At 42.2% G+C, this 11,363-nt stretch overlaps 2 protein-coding genes across 2 annotated transcripts; one reads left to right on the forward strand and one right to left on the reverse strand.

Moving 5' to 3' along the window:
• Positions 1 to 1,506: 1,506 nt before the first annotated feature.
• Positions 1,507 to 5,205, reverse strand: LOC139348988 (beta-1,3-galactosyltransferase 9). The gene is made up of 2 exons (XM_070989426.1): positions 5,136 to 5,205; positions 1,507 to 2,651 (listed from the first exon to the last, which is right to left on the reverse strand). Exons 1-2 carry the CDS (start codon positions 5,203 to 5,205, stop codon positions 1,507 to 1,509), a joined length of 1,215 nt encoding a protein of 404 aa, XP_070845527.1.
• A 16-nt stretch (positions 5,206 to 5,221) lies between these two features.
• Positions 5,222 to 10,723, forward strand: psmd5 (proteasome 26S subunit, non-ATPase 5). The gene is made up of 10 exons (XM_070989738.1): positions 5,222 to 5,494; positions 6,096 to 6,240; positions 6,376 to 6,489; positions 6,604 to 6,732; positions 7,297 to 7,406; positions 7,547 to 7,689; positions 8,006 to 8,197; positions 8,343 to 8,452; positions 8,541 to 8,681; positions 8,842 to 10,723. The coding sequence occupies exons 1-10, from the start codon at positions 5,322 to 5,324 to the stop codon at positions 9,097 to 9,099; spliced, it is 1,515 nt and encodes a 504-aa protein (XP_070845839.1). The 5' UTR covers positions 5,222 to 5,321; the 3' UTR covers positions 9,100 to 10,723.
• The last annotated feature ends 640 nt before the right edge of the window (positions 10,724 to 11,363 follow it).

Consider the following 11,363-nt stretch of genomic DNA (forward strand, 5'->3'; position numbering starts at 1 on the left):
AACCGCTGGCAGTAAAACGAAAGAGAAAGAGTTTGTACAACACCCAAACATTTTGTTTGGTCGGCTGGGATCAAGGCCAAACTTTCCTTTTGTGGAATTTAGAGAGAGAGCGGTAGTTTGAGCAGCATTTAAAGGACGTAAATTTGCTAGAAATCTAAAATGGAAGTGAGACAGACTCACTTCCTGTATTTCCAAAGCTCATGCCTTCCAGTCACACTAAAACAGATTGATATGCAAGCGTTACTTCTCCGAAAAAAATCAGGTGGCACACATTTATGTTAATGACTAAAGCACTGGAAACATTCTGGTAACTGTTCCCTGTTTATTGATTGGCTGGTTCCTGTAAATATTACAAATTTTATAGAGGGATATATGTATTTACCCCATATCCAGCTTTGGACCCAGTGACATGTTCACTGAGTGTGCTCATGAGCTCAAAACTGAACTACACTGAACACTGTATGTGACATGGCTCTACAGGCAGTAGGTTGCTTTACCTCATGTTGGCCGCTAGATGTCCTCGTTGTTATGATGCCTTTGCTGACTTTCTTAAAAGTCCATCAGGTTGTTTATAACCTTTTAGGCCATAATGTATTAGAATCCAACAAGAATTTAAAAAGAAAGAAAAAAGAAAATGGAAAACCTGCAGATGAATTAAATGGACCCACATGAATTTGATTCTGTGTTATTTTATTGACAAATGTATCAGACTCAGGGTCAGATTCTCAAGATAAATTCTCTCTTTTATAACTTGTACGCAATTATGATTCATTTATTGGTGGTCAAAGTGTGTTTTAAAAAGGATCAAAATGCCAGAATTCATATTATACAACAGCCTTTGTCCTCATTGTAAAGGATTTCTATACCAAATGTCCACCCATGCATTTGTTCTCAATTATTTTGCCTGCTTAGACCTCCTCTCAGGACTGTGTGGGCATATGCAGACTGTGCTTCACTGACATCTCCCTGACTCACCTGCTTGTTATATTGCATATGTAATAAAGGCAAGGCAAGAACTTATTCAAATCTTTTGTCCTCTCTTAACAGGAGAAACACAGGTCTTACATGAAGAGGGGCTCCATTCTGTTCACATATCCCAGTAAACCATGACAGTGCTCCCCAATGTCTATCTATTAGACAATAGATAATGACAGTGTTTTCCACTGGGAAATAAATAACAAGTGTATTTAATTTACTTAGACAATCTGATGTAAAATGCCCTCAGGGAAATAAGAAGTAATACTTCTTCTATTGGAGCTCCTGTCTAATTAGACATCACTGCACTGCAATGTTATTTATATAAATCTGGCAAAGTGGATATATGTCATAGCGCCCAGGCTGAACTTTCCTTTCACTGATTATAGTGAAGAAATAAATTAATATGGTTATAGATCAGTCATACTGACAGGCAAATGCAAACACTGGCGTACACAGCCAACAAACTTATTACACTTTTTCTTTCAACCCCACTTCCTGTCAGTCTCCGTCTCTCTCTTCCTCCATCAGTTACCCATGTGATTCATTTTGATCCTGGGAGTTGAAGAAAGAAAGTTTATCAAGGTATGTGAGGGCCTTGCAGGTCACCAGGCCATAGTAGGTCTGCAGCAGTGAGCATCTTCCACCCTTCAGTCCCAGGTCTGCCCACACTGCTTCGAGTTCATGGCTTCCCATTCCTGCTGAGCTGAACAGATATTGATAACAGCAGGTGTTGTAGCGGACATGCTTCTCTCCTGCAAACCTCGCACTGTGGGTTGGTGCCACACCGGCCTTCTGAGCACAAAGGCCCACAAAAACATCCGCTGGCACAGGTGCACGGACTGCTGCAGATGCTACGTACACTTTTCGGACCACATCCTGGGATACAACATAAGCCGTCCCATCACAGTATTCAGGCAGGTGCTTGTCAGGGTAGAGAGCTGGGGGCAGGTAGCCAGGACTGTTGGGGTCCCTGTCAGGAGAGTCCCTTTGGATCACCCTACCAAGATAAAGGTCCTCAGGGTGCCTGTGCAACCCGAGCAGGTAGCCTCCAACGGCAGGGAGGTTAAGAAACACAGTGTCCTTGGTCAGCAGAACAAAGCGTGCCACGGGGCAGAAGGCGATCACCCAGCGCAGCGCCAGCACTGTCCTTTCTGTCGGGCCACGGAGCGATGACTCAGCCACAGCATGACCCTGGACCATGTCCCCGTAGCGGTCAAACTCTGTCATGAGGGCCTTTTGTGCAGCCGAAGTCTGAGTTGATCCTAAGAAGAACAGTATCCGGACTGGGAAGCCTTGGATGAGTGTTTGGTTGGCCCACGTCCTCCTGACTGCATCTCTCTGGGTGATGTTAGCTGTGGAGCTGAAGACTAGAGTGAGGAGGAAGAGGTCAGAGTTTGTGCAGGCATCAGGGTTAGCAATGGAGTAGGCCTGGGATACATTGTCCCTGGCCTTGCTGAGGTCTAGTTTCCTTGCTTTCTCTCTCACATCAACAACCATGCCGTCAGTGTAGACCCCAGGCGTGGGCTGCAGGAGGTACTCCTCAACAAAGTCTGCTCCAAACAACAGGGCATGGAAGAGCAGCACGTTGAAGAGGAGGAAACACCACTGGTGGGTACGCAGCTTGCACAGACAGCACTGGAGGATGACACAGAAAAAGACAGATAAATAGAGTACTAATTGCCACAAAGAACTTAACTTAACATGTATAAGCTGCAAAAAAATTCACACTGTACCTGCATGACACCTGCTCTAACAGCGTTGTTGTTTCTCTGTGTTTATTAGCTGTATGTGACAGGAGGACCTCCCGCTGTAATCAGTTCAACAACAATACTGGCTGACAGACAGGGTTTCCACTTTCATGAAACTCTAGCAGCATGTAACTCTGCACCCCAACTCCAGGTCACATGCTTCATCAGGAGGAGTGTATTGTGCATACAAAATTAATGATCCAGAGATGGACTAGTTTGGACATTACGGATCCCTTCCAAACATCTCTTCAGACATTTGAAAATACTCTACTTTGAATAATAATTTGCATCTGATTTCTCCACTAAAAAAGTTCATTTACCTTGATAGAAATTCATGAAACCTACTCCATCTGTTTCATTGAAAAATCAAGAATTTATGAAAATGCAAATGCTATTCATTCAGATGTTATCTGCTTGACACAAGACGTCTCCTGCTTCACTGCAGTGTCCACTCTCTGTGTTTGCAGTCTGGAGGCTTCAGGTTTCCAAATGACTCTTGCACGAGTTGCTTCCTGGATCACGATTGGCTTTGTGTCACAAAATCATGCTTGTACGTACACGTGTTAAACTCAGATTTAAAGTAACAGAGGAACTTTTCCCCTTTAAGCAGGTAAATATGAAAAAAATATATATTTATCCTACAGATAATAAACTTTAGATCTATGAACATAATAGGACACAGAAACAGAAACAGATGCTATATCGCTTCCCTCAAAGCCACTAGACTTCACTGATGGAAACAATAATTTTACCTTGCAAATCACTTCATTCAAACCCAACACAAACAAAATAAAAATCAGCAAAACCATCTTGGTTTGTCTTTCCAATATTCCAACAAATTAGATGTACACTGACACTTTCATGGTTTCATGGCAGCCAGCTGCAGTGCTCTCGCTCAATATTGGACCTATTTCAAGACTGGGTGATGTTGTTGGTCACTTAAGCACAAAAACATAGGAAAATGGGCTTCAGGTTGAAAAATAGCAAAGTTTCCCTTTTAACTGTTTTATCGTATGTAAGTTTCCCATGTAAAGGGAAGAAAACAATGAAATGTTTCCACTGAAATATACAGTACTGCTATCAACACTGTACTTTGGTGATGCTTCATGCAACGTGTTGACAAAATCCACTCCCATCAGGACTCACTCACTCAGCACACCCTCTGAAACTTGTGTTTACTGACCCCCAGTGTTTATCTTCTCACCTTGTAGAAGAGAACTCCAGGGTGAGTCAGTACATATCAAAAAATATATTGTCCAGCAGTATGGTCGTAACCTAACAGACTATTACAGAAGCTTCTTGGTGAACGTTGCTTAAACCAAGAGGGACACAGTAGGTAGGGCGGGCAGGAGGTGAGAGGCCAGGAATCATGTAGTGCTGCAGCCAAAGGTGGAGGGTGTTGATCAAGATTAAACCTGAGGAGCGATCCAGATGCACATCAGTGGTATGCCAGTAAAATTGTTGCTGTGACTGGTCACCAGCCAGAATGTGCACAGCCTTTAATGTCTGAGCTCCGGCCTGATGTGGAGAGACAGACAGACAGAGAGATTTGCAGGCACAGTGGAACCTGGCCAAGTTGCAGTAGAGTGTTTTAGTGTGTGAGTCACTGTGAATCAGAGAGGCAGGGAGGGTCTTTAAACCTCCTTTCTTTCAGGCTACATCCCACACAAACTAATGCAAATGTAACAGTGGGACATCACGAGGACATAATATGAAAATTTGATGCAATGAAGGAATCTACTGTATCCTTCAGAATCTGACTAATTTGAATTTAGTGGTAGTGTTCCACAGTCAAGTTAAGTCACAAGTAACACACTTATTTACTACAAAATAAGTCAATTTAGATGCATCAAGCAATTCTCAACAGACTATATAAAAAGGAGTCCAGCTAATTCTTGAGTTAATATGTTTCTTCTCAGGAAAAGGTGATAGGATGTTGGTATTATGTGACTTCTAATTCACTGAGCTGACAAGAGGTTCATAAGTCTTTGAAAAAATGTGAAGAAGAAGGCATTTCTGTTGGAGCCAAAAAGCACAAGTGTTGCCTTTCTGAATGAGTACAAGATTCACTAACAGGTGTCTTCACAAGTATAATACACTGTAGTACAAACATGCATGTTCCCATGAATGAATAGATCACGATCTGGAAGCACTAAGCATGTTTTTACCGTTGTATGTTTGTTGTTTTGCACGTTGTTTATGTTTCCTCAATGACAAACATTGGATCCATGAGCTTCAGCATGTTTTTCTGTAAAACTCGTCTTATGTTCAGTATAAAAAGTCAAAGTGTGTGTGCATATATAGGCTACATTCACATAAAAGAATAAAAATAATACTAACACACATTTGGAGATGGGTTTCGGATGTTAAGAATTTGTAAAATATGTGGTGGCCAGGCAGAAAGAATACCAGAAACAATTTCGTCTGACATGGAGTGGCGCCTCCCGGTCAGCCCCAGCAGGTGGCGGTAATTCGCCATAAAGTTAGATGTAGCCGCGTAAAATATGAAGAAGAAAAGGAGGAAGAAGAATAAGAAGACAGAGAAGGAGGGGGCGGGAGTTTAGTTGATGGCAATTTTCCTAAACATTGCAAGTCATGGCAACGTCTATACAGAGTTTACTGGATGAAATCTCCGGTGCTGAAGACCCTATTGAAGAGCTACAGAGTCTGAAAACAGCGCTATTGTCCATCCCTGTCAGCGCTTTGAGAGACTCAGTTAGCGGACAGCGTTTCAATGCGATATTCTCTCTGTTAAATTCAAATGAAAGGTTGGTTTGGTACATTTCATCTCATTCACACCGTATAGCAAACTTCTGAGTGGGTTAACTGTCAGTATTTATCATTAGTTAGTTCCTCGAACAGTAAATTAACATACCGGGAGGGTTAGTTAGCTGGCTAGCTAAAAGACTGTACTTTACCTATGCTAGGTGTTAGCAAGCTAGCTAGCTAGCTAGCTGCAGCACTCCCAGGCATATACAGTGCAGTTCAAGTGTGGACCGTGACATGTTTTCCTCTATATGGCCCTGTATTATTGAATTTAGAGTGAAAGTTACATTCTGACTTTCATAATTACGATGATTTGGAGATGCTGATATACGTAAAAAAGCTGAATCAGGTGCCTTTTCTACAGACAGTCCCCCCAAGGTGTTTTTGGACAGTGCAGATGCAGAAAGACAATACTTGCCACTATCTTCGTATCTTCAGATGAAAATTTACACATGAAGTATATAAGTATAAAGGCTGATTAAATTATGGAAGTTAGTTTCAAGCAAAAATTCCACCAATCAGCAGTTCCACCCACATTAATGAAAACAGTCATCCGTCAAGCAAATGCAGGTTTAAAGTTACTGATGCGAACTGTGTTTGCAGGGAGCAGGTTGAGCTGTGTGTGGACATTCTTGAACGCATCTTACTGGCCCTCAGCCCCACATGCCTGGCCCAGAACTACAGAGTGGAGCTGCAGGGGGGTCTCACCCATCCTAATGAGGCGGTCAAGATACTGGCCTTGACACAGGTGGACTGCTCTCTCTCTCTCTCTCTCTCTCTCTCTCTCTCTCTCTCTCTCTCTCTCTCTCTCTCACACACACATACACGCACATACGCAACATGCCTTTGAACCACTGACCTCGCCAACATTTTTCTCCGTCAGATTGGTAGAATAGTGGAGCAACCGGACACGCTCACTGAAATCCTCAACAACCTTGACATTCTTCGAGCGGTGATTCACTGCATCGGAGAAGAGAAGATGGCTGTGGCAAAACAGGTGAGTACTGAGTCACTGAAATATAAAAACAAATGAGTACTGAATCACTGAAATATCTTGCATGAGGTTTTTAATGAATCCACAGTGAATGCAGTAACTGTTTTGTTTCTTCAGGCCATCCAGGCTTTGTCCAAGCTGAGTCACTCCAAACCCGGGTTAGACATATTGTTCCAGGGCGACCTGCTGAAAGCATTGAAGGATGTGATGGCCACAAGTGACATTGTCAGATACAGAATATATGAGGTACGTGTGGGTAACAGTGCGTTACTTAACTCTGGGTTACTTTGTGGCTGATGATGCAAACATGGCAACTTTTTGTTTGTGTTACATACAGTTTTTTTTTAAATAACATTTATTTGGATGGACTCAGTGGAAAAGATGACTAATCATAACAAGAAATTATGCCAGAACAGGGGCATTTAGATGCAGTTATATTAAAGTTTTAATTCATTCCAGAGGAGATGGAAATCCTGCACATGGAGGCAGTGGAATGACTGTTGAACTTTCAAGTTTGCTGCCCTCAGTGTGTTTTTATTTGTCTTTTATTTTTCCCCTTTTCATAAAATCATCCAGCAGACTCTGTGATCAGCTGGAAAATTACTGCATCGCTCATTCCTGGCTACTTGCCTTGGGAGCAGCTGTTGCCAGATAGAAAGACTCACAGATTCTCTCTATTGTTCCCAATTAAACGCTTTTTGCTCTGTGACATATCTCCTGACATGCATGCATATGTCTGTAATGCATATACATAAGCACACATAAATGTCCGCACATATTGATCCCCCAAGACTTTTTTGCCGCTTGCAGCTGGTGGTGGAGATCTCATCGGTATCTCCCATTTCCCTCGGTTACTGTGCCAACAGCAGCTTCATTTCCCAGCTGCTTGGAGAACTGACAGGCGATGATGTGTTGATCAGGTAATAAGATTAATCATATCATAAATACAGAGAAAGAAGCTGAGAAGTTTTATGGAACATTATAATGTGCCTGCAGCAAATGATGTCTTTATTCTTCTATCGTGGTATAAATTTGAATCTGTCGTCTGTTTTTTCTCCAGAGCCACCGCCATTGAGATGGTGACCACTCTCGCCCACAGCCAGCATGGCCGGCAGTATTTGGCCCAGCAGGGTGTCATGGACAAGATCTCCAACATGATCAGAGGAGCAGAGACTGACCCCTTCTCCTCCCTCTACCTTCCCGGTGAGTCTCACCAGAAAACTGCTCAAAACAAACACAGCCAGGTCAACTCATTTTGCAACACTCAGCTTTAGTTACCGGTTCCTTTCTTGTCTGTTATCATTCAAACGCTGTGAAGATTAATGTGTTTTTCCTGCTAAATCATAAGCAGATGTGTAGGATTACTGTCCTGAGCAGCCACTTCAGATGTACAGTATGTCTGTAAATGCAGATTAATAAACACTTCAACGGGATCAACAGTCCTGTTATTTAATTTAGGTGGAGCGTTCTTTTATTTAATACAACAATCCACTGCTAATCCAGAATATTGCTGCTGTAGGTTTGGTGAAGTTCTTTGGAAACCTGGCCATTATGGACAGCCCGCAGCAGGTCTGTGAAACCTACCCGGCCTTCCAGAACAAGGTGTTTGAGATGGCTCTGGACCCGGACCCCGTGATGATCGGCGTGGCTCTGGACACTTTGGGGTTACTCGGATCCACAGTGGAGGGGAAGCAGGTCCTTCAGAAAACAGGTTAGCCTGTCGAGCTCTTCCAGCTTTTATGTAATAAAAGCCAGAGGCGCCAAAGGAGCAATGGCCCCTCTCAGAATGTTTATGTTTCCTGTAATTACAGCCGATGTGTTTGGATCTCCGTGACCGATTCTGTGTGTGTCTTTAGGAGAAAAGTTTAAGGCCGTGTTGTTAAGAATGAGCCGCCTCGCCAGCTCTGGAGCTACAGAGCTCAGGGTTCGCAGCTTGGACGCCATATCACAGCTTCTGACTCTACAGGTACGTGTGTGCATCTTTTTTTATGCCTTTAAATGCCATCTCCATTAAAAAAAGTGTCGGTTTATGAATCTTTAATGTTTTACTGCAGCCAGAGCAGCAGACAGAAGACCTCTTGGCCCTGACAGAGTCCTGGTTCCACCTTTTGTCTAACCAGCCTATGGACATGATTCACAACATTAGCACGCAGCCGTTCCCAGAGCTGCACTGTGGGGCTCTGCGGATATTCAGCGTGAGTGCTCGGCTGTGTTACTGACCTTTTGATAACCTGTAGAAAGCAGTAGAACTGTTGATATTGAAACGTTTTGTCTTGTTTTTTCTATGGTTACACATAAAGTCATATATTCATACCTTCATCAGTGGATATCTGTGCATGTGTGTGTGTTTTTCAGGCCATTGCCACTCAGCCATGGGGTCAGAAGTTAATGATCAGCACTCCCAGTTTCATGGAGTTCGTTCTGGATCGTTCAACGGGTCAGACAAAGGAGGCCAAATATGCCAAGTTTGAGCTAGTGGGCTCACTCGTGTCTTCATCAACAGCAGCAGAGATCCTGGGCAGCCAGCATTACATCCGTCTGAAGACGTATCTCAGAGAGGGACCTTACTACGTTTCAGCTGTGGCTGCAGTCAGCACAGAAGGAGCAGACTGATTCAAACACACTCAGTCACACTTTGCGGTTTCCAAGTTAATGCTTAAGTAATGGGTAAGTGCCTTAGTAATCTAACTGTGGGTTAACATATTATACTCTGCTGTAATAAACTCATTTTCTGAGAAACACATGAAGACTTCTAACAAATCAGGATGTGGTGTGACACAGTTCAGTTGATGAAAACTTCAGTATACAACTTTTAAAAACAAATAATTCATCTTAATATCTTGCTTCGCCCTCAGCTGCTCTTTATTTGGTTATATGCACAAATTAATATATTTATCAGGCTTTTCTGATAGGACGTTAACGTTAAATATCTGATCATCATCTTCAGTCATTTTTCTTTTTTTGACTTCAAGAGTAAATCTGGCATTGTGAATGCGAGTATCCTTTAACTAACGACGAGTAATGAAAGCAGTTCAGAAAGTTTACAAATGTAATGTAAAGCGTTGAAATGTGAAACATTGTAGGGAGAATATTTTTTATTGGAGGTGTATTAAAGGAACTAAGCGTATTTGTCAAAAAGAAAACTGAAAACAGTTGTTTTCACAAACTAAGTGGAGTTTGAAAGACTTCAGCAATTACAAGACCAGTGGATTCTAAAGAAACATTGCTATTAAGTTGCATTATGGGAAATGTAGGATCTAGTGTTTTTGGAGCTTTCCTCATTTTAGAGGCCAAAATTTGGGATATCTTGAATTCTGCTGGTATGATTTTCTCATACAAGTCAACCAATGCTATAGCAATGCAACGTTAAACTGCTGGAGTTTCCCTTTAACAGTCAGAGCTCCCTGAAGGTCACTGCAACACTCACACAACACTCACATTCATGAACATGAGTGAATGCTGAAAACCGTCGTGCCATAATTGCACAAGAACACTCACCATTATATTAATGGAAAACGTTGTGCATCACTATCTCCACATCATCTGACAACAGATCAGGACGGCCCACATGTAATAATGTGAACTCGTGTTTACTCTGAGTATTTACCAATTACTTAAACAATAACTAAAGATTCCCTCAGACGTTCACCCTGCAGGCACTTATACAGACAACTATCATTTCTATCAAATCAAGCTGGACTCAGCTATCAGATGACCACTCTCCAGATCCTTCAGACATTGATTTAATTTGTGTCAAAATATCTTTTCTAAATATCCTGGGTTTTTTTTGTAATTAAAGTGGATGCAGTCAAGAGATCCATTTGTCTACTTGTCATGTTTTGCCCAACGGTCATTTAAGGAGGTGAAACTATGATCAGCAGCTCTTTATCATTCTTGTATTTTAATCCAATGTGAAATGATTCTTTTTTCTGGGAATTATTAGTGTCATATACTGCTGTGTATAAAGTAATGGTGACAGATTTAACTGCTGTTCTGTGTCATGGCCACTAGAGGGCGACAATTCATCCCTGCCTCCCAGAGGCACGTGAATACTTTGCTGTAGTTTTAGACCTTAAACTATTAACTGTGATACTGAAATGACCAAAATCTGGAGTCAGGTGCAGTGAAGGCAAGAGAAATGCGATGTTATGGAATAGAAAAGATGAATCTCTAACTTGAATTTACAGTGAAATGAATAAAAACTTTGGGTAAGAAATCCCCAAAATGCTTTATTAGGAGGGATTTGTCGTGTTATTCATTGCAGTTTGGCTTCTGTTTGCACACTGAGGTGCGGTGGAGGGATTGAGCTCAGGGGGCGCAGCACAGTGGCTCCCAGACACCAGATGGAGACAGTCACGGCACAAGGTCTGACTTCTAACTGAATATAGCTGCCAAGCTTATGTAAGCTATGGTACAAGCAAGCTGAGGCCTTTGCAATAATGTTGACGATGGAGTCAGACAGCGATACTCATCCTCCTACCTGTCACATCACAACACATCTACAACTGCAGTGTGGTGTTAGCTTGTTAAATGACCCTTTAGCATCACATTTCAGCTGTTGTTGCTGCGAATTTCCACAGGTAATCAGAAGTAATTAGCAATCACTTAAGGACCATATTTATACTTACAATGATATTAACATTATAGTTAAACATGTTTTTGTCAGCACATACAAACTTTTAACTCCTCTCTTTGTCACCAGTAATTAAGCCTGACACTGGACAGCTAACACTGTCCTGTGTGGACGTCCTGTAAGAGACCCCTCAGTCATGCTGACAGCTCTGAGGCCGCACGCAGTCACAGCTTTGAGCTACATGCTAACAATGACGATGCTAACGTGGATGTTTAGCAGCTACACCAATGTTCACTATCTTAGT

The sequence above is a fragment of the Chaetodon trifascialis genome, chromosome 20, assembly GCF_039877785.1.
Source record: "Chaetodon trifascialis isolate fChaTrf1 chromosome 20, fChaTrf1.hap1, whole genome shotgun sequence".
NCBI classification, from domain to species: Eukaryota; Metazoa; Chordata; class Actinopteri; order Chaetodontiformes; family Chaetodontidae; genus Chaetodon; species Chaetodon trifascialis.